Genomic DNA, 13,531 nt, shown 5'->3' with positions numbered 1-13,531 from the left:
TAATTTGTTACTTTTGGAAAGGGACAAATGTAAATTAACCCGTAAGCTTCACAATAATTATTTGATTTTCTCGAGAAGATGAAAACAACAAAACTGAGTTTGGACATAAATAAAACGTTAAATAGGAAAATAAATCAAGTGGAGACAAGTCCACAAAGAACACTACAAAGAGGGAGTAGAAGCCGTTGGATTTCTGGTACGAAAAGTGGCATCAAATCAAATCAATGCTAAAGACGAGCACGGACATGGCACCACACAGCAGAACAACACACGCCCTACCCTTCAATTGCTTCTTTCTTACTCACTGAACGCAACCCCCTTTACTTTGCATTCCCAGATTCATTTCGCACAACCTTAATTTCACGTATAACGCTAACATAACTTTTTCATTCCATTCATTGCCTTTTTCCGGATTCTACCTGTGAGTATTTTTATCAATGCTTTCAATTTGATGTCAATTTCTTTTAATTTTATTGTCAAATTTTTGCTTTTTTTTTTTTTGATTCAAGATTTAAGATTCCAAGAGGCGTAGCGTTTGTAACTGATAATTGTAAGATTCATGCATGTATGTCTGTGTGTTCTGAGTCGCATTATGTGAATTGTGATTTGATGTGAATCTGGGTCTTGGATCCTGAAGTTGGCATAGGATTGCATTTTGGGGTGTGAGTTGACTATACATTGGGTTGGTGTTCTGTAGTGTCAGGTTTAAATTGTCAACCTGAAAGTTCTTTTTCTTTTTTCTTTTTGTGTGTGAGCAGTGCCGTTTAGAAGTTGGAATAGAGAATTGGAGCTGGGTGGATGGAGGATGACAAGAGGAAGAAGAAGAACAAGAAGAAGAGGAACAAACAAAGTAAGAATTCGGAGAATGGGGTAGGAGAAATTGCCAATAGGGATCACAATCTGGAGAGTAATGGAAAAGATGAGCATTCTATTCTTTCAGAGACTGCTAATGAGAAAAACTCGAATGGGGTTGGAGAGACATCAATTGGGAATGAGAATATGGTAAATAAGGGTAAGGATGAGCATGCTCGTCTTTCGGGAGTCACCAATGAGCAAAGTGTGAATGAAGTTCGGAATGGGGTTGTTGAAGCCCCCAATACTGATCAGAATCTAGTGAAAAGTGGAAAGGATGAGAATATTCCTACATTGGAGTATGCAGATGCGCAGAATATTGGTATGGGTTTGAATGGTCATCTGCCAAACGGTAAAGAATGTGTAAGTTTGTCTTCAACCAATGTAGATTTTCACTTATGTTTCAAGGTTTATGCTAACGACTGAAGTGCTGTATTTTGGATATTTCTCCTCGATAATGTTATTAGTTACCCTTTTTCATTGGAACTCTGATAATTTAGTTTTAATTTCTCATTGTTTCTGAACAGTTTACCAAAAAATGGTATAGGCTTCTTATTGTCCTTTTCTGATATACTATCAAATTTGTTTGAGTTGAGCGGTTATGGAAACCAGTGGTTTGCTAAACTAAGTGAAATTACCACTTGTCAAGTATAAACAGGACTAAAAGAGGAATTATAATAAAATAGTGAGGATAAAAGTGATGATAGCTATGAGCTTAGTGGTGGTGTAGTTTGCATGAGGACGTTGGTTCAAACCTTGTTGCTGTAATTGCACACACAAAAAAAGGCTAGGAGCTTATAACCTCTGCAGTTACATGACATGCCATTGTTAAAAATTTTTTAGCTATTGAGATATCTATTTTGGTAACAAAAATGACAAACCTATTTTGGTCTAACAAACTTTGAAGTTAGTCAAATTAGCTAAAAGCTAACTTATGTGCCGTGCCATACACTTTCATTTTTTTCAAGTAATTTCTGCACTTTGTTTTAAAGCAAGTATTTCAATGTTTTTATACCTTGCAAATCCTATCACTCCGTAGACCACATCAGAAGAGACGATCAAGAAATTAAAAGAAGAAAATGATATGTTAATTCAGAATGAGGTAATATTTCATCTGAGAAGTGTTTGTTATTTGATTTATTATGTTTCAATTTTTTTATAATATGTATGGTTTATCACCCCACAGACCTTATCAAAAGAGACAATCAGGAAATTAAAGGCGGAAAAAGATATGCACATTCAGAAGGAGGTAATATTATATCCAAGAACCTGTTCTTTGTTTTAGCAATTGTCTCATTATGTATATGTATATATCCCACTATTTGTAAGTCTATAATGGAAGAGGCAATAGGAAAACTAACAGAACCAAATGACATGCATATGCGGAATAAAGTAATAAGAGCTTAAATTTTATCTGAATGACATTTTTCCTTATGTTTTATCATTCAATTTTCTTTTAACTAATATGGGCTATCTGTCCACAGATTGCATCAGAAGAGACTATCAGAAAATTGGAAGAAAAGAATGATATGCATGTTCAGAAAGAGGTAATATTTTTGTTGGAAATATCTTGATTTGTTTGAGCTCTTATGTTTCGTTGTTTTTATGTCGAGTACATTTTTCTACAGGTCACATCAGAAGATACAATTAGAAATTTGAAAGGAGAGAATGACATTCACATTCAGAAGGAGGTGACATGAAAGATTTTAAATTCTATATGATATGTCTAATTTAATGTTTATGCAGCATTTTTCTCATTACACGTTTAGCAAATCTTAAAACAGGCCCTAGCACTGGAGACAATAAGAAAATTGAAAGAAGAAAATAAATTGCAAGTTCAGAAAGCGGTAATTTTACTATAAACTTCGTCTCAGATTCATATTAGTTATTTAATCACTTAGATCACAAATATTGTTTAGTATGAATGCATATAACTTATCTTTCTACAGGCCACATCAAAGGAGACAATTAGAAAATTCAAAGAAGAAAATGATAATATATATACTGCAAGCTTTATCAATTATCTGAGGGATATCTATTAACTGCTTATATTTCAACTATATATTTTCTTTCTGGACTGGCATTCAAGAAGAATGATTAACCTGTTCGTAACATCTTTTACTGTAGATTTTTCATCTCTACCATTTGTTTTGCCTATCTTTTACAGGTTGCCTTGGAAGAGATCATCAACAATCTCCGGACTGACAATGAACTGCATACACATGAACAAGTAATGTAGTTTGATGAATGTGTGGATGGATTTTTTTGTTATAGGAACCTTGTTATTCTTATCTAATTTTAATTGTTAACTGTTATATTTTATTGAATTATCTGCAGACTAGTCTGGAAATTAGAATTGGACAATTGCAAATTGAGAATAATTCCTTAGTTCAAAAAGAGGTGAGTGATTATTTTTTCCCTTTTAAAAGATTAAGGATCATTGATTTTGATAAATTTAACGCATGTGTTTAATTTGATATCATATGTAGGTTGAATTGGTGGAAAAAACTAAACAGTTGCTGGATGAAAAGGTAATTTTGAACCTGGAATGTATAAGAATTTCTTCATCATCTTTTGTTGATTACATATTTAACCATTCCTTATTTAGTGATTTATGTTAATAAAAGTTGGGCTGACATTCTAAGTATGTACATCATTCAACAGGGGAGTTTAGAGCAAAAAATAAATCTTCTAGAGAATGATTTGAGTTCTTCTAGAGAGAAAGAGGTAATAACTTGTCTATTATTTCATTTTTTTTTACATATATGTTGCTTGCTTAATTGACAAACTTAACTATCTCATGTTGTGGATTAGCTATTAACACTGTCTTTTGACTGGGTAAACATTTTAGTTTTAATAAAAAAAAATACATAACTGAATTTTAGTTGAACAATTGGATGAATGTATGAATGGATCTTAGGTATTATCTGTATGCTTATATTTAACTTGATTATTTGCAGGTTGGACTGGAAATAAGAGTAGCACAGTTGCAGAGTGAAAATAATTCCTTACTTCAACAAGGGGTACCTAATACGTTTTTCCCTTTTAAAATATATAGGAGCAAATGATTTACCAAGATATTTAATATTTAAAAGTACATCATATGCAGGCTACGTTGGAAGATAAAATAAATCAGTTGCTGAATGAAAAGGCAGTTTTGAGCTTGAAAGGAGTAAGATTTGCTTCACTGAATTTGTTATTATGACATTCACTGTTTTTAGCATTTGCTAATTCCCCTTCCCCTCTCTTCTCTCGTGCTGTGTTATAGTTTGATATCTTTTATTGGTATTTAAATCCAATATGCATTGTTCCACAGGAGAGTCTAGAACAAAAGATATATGTGCTGGAGAATGAGTTCAGTTCTTTTGCTGAGAAGGCGGTAATAACTTTAACTTGTCTAATGACTCTGTTCTTTTATATATTATTTCCCCTTAATTAGTGACCTTAAATTTCACATAGTATATTAACTATTGTTAGTTTCTATTTTTGACACCAAAAATAAACAAACATAGCACATAATAATATAGAAGTTCTTTAAAAAATAAATTAAAAGAAATTTCTAGTCCATTATTAAAATGAAATCCCCTCTAATTCATTTTGGTGTCCAATACTCTCTTATAGTGTCTAGTTTAATTGTATAGGTTTAAGACACCTTTTTGTTGATGATAATTAGAGATTTGATTGGAAAATAACAAATATTGATTGATTGAACCTTAAAGACATAAATGGTTGTTTTCAAATATGAGATGATCAAGAGGAGTTTAGTGGTAGTATAAGAGGCGACCCTTGGCTGGAAAAGAACTGTATACCTTGGGAGCAAAACAAAAGAGAAAACAACGTATAAAAGGGTGTTGAGGAGTTCAGGTATCTCTGCATCCCATTCTAGACTCCACCAGGCTAGCCTTTCCCCCCATTTGATACCCTTTGTGGCTCTAATGCACACCACTGCACTGCCTCATGAACTCGTCCATCACATGAGCCTCTTAGAATATCATGAGCTTATCCATCCGATTGCAAGCTACAATTTTTAGTCATGATAAGATTTTTAGTTCTAAATCTGTCCCTTATCAGAGGAATATCATGTTTTTTATTTACAGAACTCAACTGAAGAAACTACAAACTTGAATGGAGACATTGCCATGCTAAAAGCGCAGGTATGTAACTCATGTTTATACAACTATATTTTTCTCGAAAACCTAGGAAAGTTTTATAGATTATTAGTTTTTTATATCATTATCTGTAATTTCCTTGTCATTATCTTTTAGGAGTTATGAACTTGTAATTCGTGTGAAACATTGTCTTGTAGAGTTCAGTTTTGGAATAATTTATAGTACTTTGCAACCATTTAAAGTGAGCCTTATGATTCATCGAAAACACTTGTTGCAATCTATCCAAGTGTTTAGCTGTATATGTGAAATTAAGAAAATAAACTTTATCAAGTTCTTTAATGTTTACTTGGACAGCAATATTTGTCTCACTCATCAGTCAAGTGCATGTTGTTTTCCTGACATCTTTAAGGCTATAAGAGTGACATGTCTTTTGGAAGTTCAGTGTCTCGTCAACCTAGCTATTGCAAATTGCAGTAATATATGACAATTTTTTTCATGTACTATGCCAAGTAATGTTATCTTGCAAGTTTGTATCCTATTGCTGGTTAATAGTGAATGCCATTGAAGAGTAACCTGTTTTCTGAAAGTTCTGTCTTTTCAATCTGGCTATTGCTATAATATATGGCAATTTATTTCATGAACCATGCCATGGAATGTTATTTTGCAAGTTTGTATCCTCTTAATGGTTTATAGTGAATGCTATTGAAGCTTATACAAAAAATTGGTTGGAGTAGTTTTATTTGCTAAAGAACAAGTCTGTGTTGATAAAATTACCTGTATAATTATTTCCTTAACTTTTCTTGCTTAGACATTCTGACCATCGAATTTTTTGCTGTTTTCACTCTTTTTTTTTTTCTTTACATGTTTCTGGCTTTTTTTCTGGACTGAATTCTGATCCATTATCTAATTCTTTTAAGATGCCTCCATTTAGGCTTATGTTCTTTTGGCAATGTTTGAGATTACCTTCTGATACACACGCTGTTCCATTAATTTAAGTATTCTTCCCTTTTACTGCCATTAGTTTTAAACATTGATTTGATGAATAACCCTCTTCTCATTGATAAGAACTTCAGAGAACCACACCTCAAAAAGCTTGACATTGTAGTTAGAGAGTCCAAGGGCTTACAAACCACTTGACTAGAATTCCTGACATACTTCCGGTGTGGGACTGGAGTTCCATATGTTGCAATTAGATTCTAACATCTGACCATGCTTGGAAGTCTGGTTACTCGTGTTATGGGAAAGCATGGCTGGTCTCACCAGCTGTGCCTCCCGTTTTTACCTGATGGACAGGTTGAAAGTTTTGATACGAATTGATAGAACCTTTAGAGAACTAAACTACAAAAGCTAACTATTATACTTGGAGAACCCAAAGCCTTATAAACACCACACTACAATCCCATGCTTTTAATGTGGCACTCAAGTTTCATACCTTGCAATTGGATCCTAACTCACATGTTATCTGGTTATGTCCATTTCATAACAAACCTCTGTTAATTCTGATATGGAAATTAAAATCAAAGTTGGGCAGGTGGCAGAGTTGGAGGAGTCTAGCAGTAATCTTTTGCTAGAAAACCAGCAATTGAGGGAAAAAGTGTCAAGTCTTCAGTCAATAGTCCAGAATCTTGAGAACAACAACTCTTCTTCCCATTCACGGGACACATCTCAACAGGTTTTCCTTTGTTACCCTACATGGTTAAAATCCACAATACATATTCATTCTTAGGAAAATTAGTTTTGTTGATATTTACTTTTGAAAGAAGGAAAGGATAATTGGTATTTATTTGGCTCTAGACAATGATCTTATAATGTGATGCCGCATTGTAGCAGTCCATGGCTGTTGATATTGCATTTTATGTTGTCATATCTTAATTTCCATAAATGAGGCTGTCAAATGTGTGAAGTAGTAATAAGAAAGAAGATTCTTCAGTGCCAGTGCTTGCCTTCTTATGTTGCCTATTATAATTTTTCACTTTATGGTGGGTAGAATCTTGCTTCGGAAAATGAGGACTTGAAGTCTCAAATTGATGCCACCTTTACGTTGGTGGAGAAATTGATGTCAGAAAATGCGGAACTTGTTGAGAAGGTAATATGCCAGGTTCTGTGACTTTTTTGGTTATCACAGATTGATGAGTAATGACCTAGTAAATGATTTGATAATTTAGTTTTCGTAGATTTAGATCAGTCAGGTTATAGTTTGTATAGATAGCGTTATGCATGCTTAATCCATTTTTATCCTCAGGTGACCGAGTTATGTGTTCAGCTGGAACAACGAAGTGCGAAAGTTGAACATTCTGGAGTTACGGAGCCTGGTGGGATCAATGAATTCACTAAACCTGTTGGTCTTAACATTCCTGTACCTGAATCTACTGAGACTGCATCTGGATCAGCTCCAGAGTTTAACTCGTCTGAAGAAGATACATCAGTGAAGGATAGTGGTAAATCAATTGATGCCAAGCGTGTTGTCAGGGTAATGTCGAACTCGTCTTTGGTATCTGATGATACCGGAGAGATTGTGCAAATTCCGTTGGATGATAACGAAGTACAAGATTCAGATTCCCATGATGATGACAGTAATGTGGAAAATGATGTACCAATCACAGATGCTCCCCTTATTGGAGCTCCATTTCGCTTGATATCATTTGTTGCTAAGTACGTCAGTGGTGCTGACTTGGTTGAGCAAACATCTTCAAACACCGCTCGTTGACTTCTTATACTGGATTCTTGATTGCCCCCTTCTTGGCATGTCTTTCAACATACAATAACCTTACTTACATTAGGCAGAATACCAATATAGTTTGGCCTAAATTGGGCCATTTTAATGTTTGTACGTCAATTCTTTGGATACTAGGAAATATTTTACCGGGGAAAAGTATATCGTTTAATTTTAAAATGTGTGTTCTTCATATTGCCTTCACAGTTGGAAATGATACCTTTAAAAGATGGCATCATGAATATGAATGCAATAGTTGGTGACCAGCTTCCCATGTTCGTGATAAATTCTTTCATTTTGGCGAGTGATGTATTGCCCCGAGCCTTGTGATGATTATTTTTGGATAAATTGCAAAATAGCCCATTTCTAAATTGATTTCACGAGTTACTAACTATTCTCCTGGATTACTAGCATGGTGCGATTCTGTAATTTTTTTTTCCCAAAAAGGAAATTTATACATATTTACTTATTGAGTACATCACATTGGGAAAACTTGCAAGGCACCAGAAGCTAAATAAATCGATATGTTTTTATATTGACCGAATTTTGACCTGTTATTTCAGTGTGGTTTTAAACACCAAGAAAAAACAATCATGAAAAGATAAAAAGGTGGCAAGATGCTTAAAAATACAAGTATTTTTCTTTTGATGCTAAGGCCTCAAACGAATTTTGACTATGCATGTTGGCAATGGATGTATATTGATCTTGCAGTTTGCTGCCATGGGCATCCATTTAGTTGTATAGAGTGAAATCATAGGATCCTTTGAACCTGTCCTCACACACTGATGGCTGGTTTTAATAAATGCAAGCTCTAATTTCTTCTATTGTTCTAACAACTTCCACCATGGAGGGTCTTGAGTCAGGCATCACTGCTACACATGCCATTGCCAGTTGCAGCATCTGCACAAGTTCATCTTCAATGTTTGGATACCTCATTAACTCAAGATCAAACACTTCAGCAGTCCATTCCTCTCTAACAACAGATTGGACCCACTTTGGAAGATCAATCTCTTCATCATGCCCTGAATACTGAACTGGTGTTTTGCCAGTCAGCATCTCAAGAAGGAGAACACCAAAGCTGTACACATCAGATTTTTGAGTGGACTTTCTTGTTTCAATAACTTCAGGTGCTCCATAGCCTGGACTTCTAGAGGAGGCACAGAAATTTGTCAGGGGAGTTAGGCCAAAATCTGATATACAGCCTTGAAGATCTATTGTGAGAATCACATTAGATGATTTTATGTTGCCATGGACAAGTTTCCTTCCATTAGCTGAGTGAATATGACAAACACCCCTTGCAGCTCCAACCACAATCTTCAATCTTGAATCCCAATCTAGTGGAGCTCGTCCAGTTTCCCTGGTTCCTGTCACCATGTTTCATAATATTATGAAAAAGTTATGAGAAAGATCAACCTAGAACCTTTTGTAATCAGGGAAAAGTTCAAAGTAAGAGTAATTACCATGCAGTAACTTGGAAAAACTTCCGGCTGTGGAGTAGTCGTAAACCATTAGTTTTTCATCTTTAGAATAGTAGTAAGCACGGAGGGGAATCACATTTGGGTGATGATCAAGTCTTTGAACAATCTCCATTTGCTGTTCAAATTCTTTTTTCCCCATAGCCACCTCTTTTAACCTCTTCACAACCACTGTTGTTCCATCCTCCAAGATGGCTTTATATGTCGTTCCGCAACTTCCCTTCCCAAGCACTTCAGCTGAAGCTCTTAACAAGTCCTCCAGATCAAAATTATAAGAACAACCTTCAAAGAATACAAGCTTGTTTCTCTCAGGCTCTTGCACACCACTACCAAAGTCCTCCTTAAGCTTCTGACCTTTCTCTGTAGGAGCAACATTTTGTTCACCAACTTTTTTCTTGAAACAGCAAAACACTACTATAAGACCTGGAAGAAACAGCAATGTGACAACCCCCAAAATAATTGCTATTTTTGCTCCCTTGCCAATTTTCCTGGTTGATGGATCACTTGGTCTTTGAGAGACTGACGATGGAGACAATGTGGTAGAAGTTGAAACCGAAGAACATTGTTTCAAAGGTGCTCCACATAGCATCATATTCCCTCTAAATGAGGAGCCAGGAAACTTCTGAAAACATGAAGGAATAGAACCATTCAAGTAGTTGAAGCTCAAATCCAAATTCTTAAGGCTAGGAAGGTTAACATCAGGAATGGATCCTGTGAGAGAGTTGTTTTGGAGGTTGAGTCCTATTAGATGTGTCAAGTTTTGGATTGAGTCTGGAATTTGTCCTGTGAAAGAGTTATAGGACAGATCAAGAAAGATAAGCCGTGGTGGCAGTGAATCAGGAATAGGACCTGATAAGTTGTTGTGTTGGAGATATACAAAGCGCAAAGAAGGAAGGGAAAGTAGGTCACTTGGAAGGTTCCCCTTCAAGGTGTTGGACCTAAGGCTGAGACTAATGAGGCCATTAAGCTTACCAAGTGTGTTTGGTGGGATAGAACCTCGAAGTCCCACACCGGGAAGCCTCACAGAAAGCACATGGGACCCATCATGACTACATGTAACTCCCACCCATGAAGTGCAGATTGAGGTACTAGAGTTCCAATTCACTCTTGGGCCATGATGAAGTGCAGAAGAAAAATCAAGAAGAGCTCGCTTTTCTGAGTGTAGATCAGCTTTAGTTTGAGGAAACACAAGTAGGAGGAGGAAAATTGGAATTGTTGAAAAGTAGGACTGTAGCATCATCAAATTTACTTGTTGAATGGAGGTGCCTGAGATCAGAGACTGAAATGGAACTGGTAACCTGGTTTCAGTAGTCAACTTGTTTCCCTAACAATTGAGATTTCAAAGTATTACACACTGATCAAAAGGGGCAACTGTAACATACATGCAGTGCAATGAGTTCTTAGTTAAGCTGCACAAAAAAATTTCTCATTTTTTCAAGACAAGAACATCGTTACATATAATAACAGAAGTCCACAAAATTGGCTAAAATCAATTTCAGAAGCACTTTATTCACTAAAAGAATATTCTCCTTGGATTCACCATAAAATCAAACCAGTTGTACCCTTAGAGTTTTCATGCCCTTTCGCTTTGCTTGATCAACATTCTACTCACTTTGAGCACACAAACAACAACAATGCGATGCTGAAAGAACATGAACTCAATAAAAAGTAAAATGAAGAGAAAACCTTGACACCAGGAGAAAGGGAAAGCAAGCTGGAAGAGGAATCCACAGTAGGGAGTGTTGAGCAGAGTATTAAATGCTGAAAAAATGTATAAATGTGGTTTTGAGAAAGAAAAAGTCTTTGTTAAAGCAATGTGATCTTGGTAAATGGTGGTACTAACGGCCAAGAGGAAGCAAAGACAAGCTTTAACGGCATAGCTTCAGGAACACGCCAGAATCCACACACAAACACACAAAACCAGAAATACATAGAGAAAGAGAAGCATATTCAAAGCATTATAGCAGCATACTATAACTATCATACAATGCTACAGTACTGTGTTTAGATTTTACTTTTAGTTTTCCACTTTATGATATGGCAACGTTCAAGTCTCAGCTTCAACTTCAAGCCTTCTTCCAGATTAAGCCAAATCTGCAAAGTATAGTGGTAATACACATGGTAATAATATAGTATATATACTCACCCTAAACCAATTTAATTACTCGGGGACCAATACAATAATTTAATCTAAATCTGATTCACCGTACCGTTGAAGTTATGAATTAAAAATTTTAGTTTTTGTGCATGTAACTTTGTGAAATACTCGTGATGATTCTCCTCTCGCTTTTTGTCTTGATATTATACGTTGGACAAGTTTCGTATGAGTCAAACACCAGATTTCTTGCTAAATAAATTATTTCTGTAATGTACAAATACAATGTGTTTAATCACTACTCAACCCTTTTTCCAACTATGAACACAGGATAACCATGGTATCTAAAAAAGTCTTATTCGCTGTTATTTCTGCGGCAGAAACTCAATAAACCATGTTTGTAAAAAAAAAAAAAACAGACTTAAGGGTAAAATTTTCTACTGTTCAACTATTTATTTGGAAGGTATTATGAATAGGATCAAAGACTCTTTTTACAGAGAATAAATTAATATTTGAACTATTGAATGGAACTTATGATACTATTTTAACTTGTAGATCTCGATGAAAAGGAATGGATTTCCTTTCATTTCCCATTTTCCAAAGAATTGACCCTTACCTCAGTTACAGTTACACAATTTAATTTACCTCAGTTTATTTACTTGTTCTTGATCACCAAGGGCAACTAAGCATGATAAGTTTAAGCTTTTTCATCTTGTTTAATCTAAAATTATTTAACTTTTCCAATTCATTGTTTAATTTAACTGAAAGGGATATTATCTATTACTCATATTAAGTACCTAAAAAACGCGTGGTACAATAGTAGCGTCAATGATTCACTTCATCTTGATCGTGAAATATATGGAGCAAACAGTTAAGAAAAGAGCTTTAGATACACACCAAACGGTACACAACAATTTAGGAATACTATTCACACCGTTTTTTCTATTCAAACAAGGTAAAACTGTTAAAGTGGTTTAATTTGAATAGTGATGCTACATTGCTACATACATGCATGTAAATTATATTGGGGATGTGAATATAGTGTTTTTGAGAGGATTAAGAAAGTTTCGGTGGATTTTACAAAATCGTTAAAAAGGGTTAAACATACAACACATGATTGATTTCTGTGGAAGAAATTCACTGAGTACCCTTTTGTAGGATTTTCTCTTTCAATTATAGTTTTTCATTCACAATACTCAAACTGGAGAACTTGTGTAAGAAAACTGAATCTTTTATCATTCAGAGTAACAATTTGCTGATATCTAAAGACTTAATTTATTCTTTCTGTTTTGACTCTGAATAGAAATCTTTCTCTTTGGATTCCAACTTTGCATTAACTGAAGGGTTGGAAGGGGTTGTGCATGGGAATGGAAATGGTAATATGGCATTGTGTTTGTGACAAGGGGCACTCATGCAGAAACAGAATCATTGGTGTTGAAATGGTGTGTGGCATTGCATTCTTGAAGTGAAAATGATGTGTGGAATGTGGAGGACCAAAGGACCACAACTAAAGTATGGTGAGTGAGCCTGCAAACCTTGTGTTTCAAATTTTTGTGGGTCCAATCTCCCTTTGTGTCCGTTAGAAAAAAAGGTTTATTTACCCTTACGTTATTGTAAGTTTGAATTCATCTAAAAGTGAACTCAAAAGAAGCATCGAAATTGCTGTTCAATATTGAGATAAAATTTTATTGAATATACAGATAAAGGAATAATAATTTACTACACTGAAATTTAGTATTTGAAGTAACATTAAAACTTCATCTGTATGAGTGTCCTCATATGTTGTTCTTTGAGGATGAAGTACAAGTGGAAGGGTAATGCGGAGGAGTTTGTTTATAATGGAAAAAAAATCGTGGGTGAAATTTATATCTGATTCAATGAACTCGAAAAAAGTTTGTGGCAGAACAATTTTTTCAGTCTAACTTCATCAGTAGAATCAAACTGGTACATTAAGAAAATCTGATAAATGTGATTTATATTGGATGAGAAAGGTGCATAGGTTGATAAATTAAGAATCTCTTTCATTTGACACAAGGTTTGGAATGAAGAATTATCATTATCCTTTTCTGTTATGGAGAATGTTTCATTCTCAAGTTACCTTATCTGAAATTTCTGGAAGGTGTTCTCTTTCATTACATAAAGGTAAATCTGATAAATCTGGAATTTAAAAGGGATGCAGACAAGATTATTGTGGTGTAGAAAGAAATTATCAAAATGGACAAATTGTTCTCTGATATCCACCTTTGGGCCTCTTTCAGCCTGCTAAGAAACTCATGGTCCATGAGAT

At 34.9% G+C, this 13,531-nt stretch overlaps 2 protein-coding genes across 2 annotated transcripts; one reads left to right on the top strand and one right to left on the bottom strand.

Annotated features, from left to right (window-relative positions):
• Positions 1–199: 199 nt before the first annotated feature.
• Positions 200–7,961, top strand: LOC114184953 (Mitochondrial ATP synthase D chain-related protein). Its single transcript, XM_028072377.2, has 18 exons — positions 200–421; positions 759–1,215; positions 1,892–1,954; positions 2,039–2,101; positions 2,337–2,399; positions 2,481–2,543; positions 2,637–2,699; positions 3,020–3,082; positions 3,190–3,252; positions 3,342–3,383; positions 3,517–3,579; positions 3,813–3,875; positions 3,962–4,024; positions 4,169–4,231; positions 4,950–5,006; positions 6,493–6,633; positions 6,949–7,047; positions 7,204–7,961. Exons 2-18 carry the CDS (start codon positions 799–801, stop codon positions 7,666–7,668), a joined length of 1,914 nt encoding a protein of 637 aa, XP_027928178.1. The 5' UTR covers positions 200–421; positions 759–798; the 3' UTR covers positions 7,669–7,961.
• A 224-nt stretch (positions 7,962–8,185) lies between these two features.
• On the bottom strand, positions 8,186–11,136 carry LOC114184216 (putative inactive receptor kinase At5g58300). Its single transcript, XM_085673265.1, has 3 exons — positions 10,712–11,136; positions 9,135–10,473; positions 8,186–9,038 (listed from the first exon to the last, which is right to left on the bottom strand). The coding sequence occupies exons 1-3, from the start codon at positions 10,724–10,726 to the stop codon at positions 8,470–8,472; spliced, it is 1,923 nt and encodes a 640-aa protein (XP_085529391.1). The 5' UTR covers positions 10,727–11,136; the 3' UTR covers positions 8,186–8,469.
• Between the last annotated feature and the right edge of the window lie 2,395 nt (positions 11,137–13,531).

This window comes from Vigna unguiculata, chromosome 5, assembly GCF_037176805.1.
Source record: "Vigna unguiculata cultivar grain cowpea cultivar isolate G323 ecotype 2 chromosome 5, ASM3717680v1, whole genome shotgun sequence".
NCBI classification, from domain to species: Eukaryota; Viridiplantae; Streptophyta; class Magnoliopsida; order Fabales; family Fabaceae; genus Vigna; species Vigna unguiculata.
This window is presented reverse-complemented; position numbering and strand designations above follow the sequence as displayed.

Bases quoted from the DNA above. Each gene is read 5' to 3' on its own strand.
- LOC114184953 (XM_028072377.2), top strand. From the start codon at position 799: ATGGAGGATGACAAGAGGAAGAAGAAGAACAAGAAGAAGAGGAACAAA. The intron at 1,216-1,891 runs GTAAGTTTGTCT...ATCACTCCGTAG, and splicing joins TGCCAAACGGTAAAGAATGT to ACCACATCAGAAGAGACGAT. The intron at 6,634-6,948 runs GTTTTCCTTTGT...TATGGTGGGTAG, and splicing joins CACGGGACACATCTCAACAG to AATCTTGCTTCGGAAAATGA.
- LOC114184216 (XM_085673265.1), bottom strand. The intron at 9,039-9,134 runs GTAATTACTCTT...ACATGGTGACAG, and splicing joins TTTTTCCAAGTTACTGCATG to GAACCAGGGAAACTGGACGA.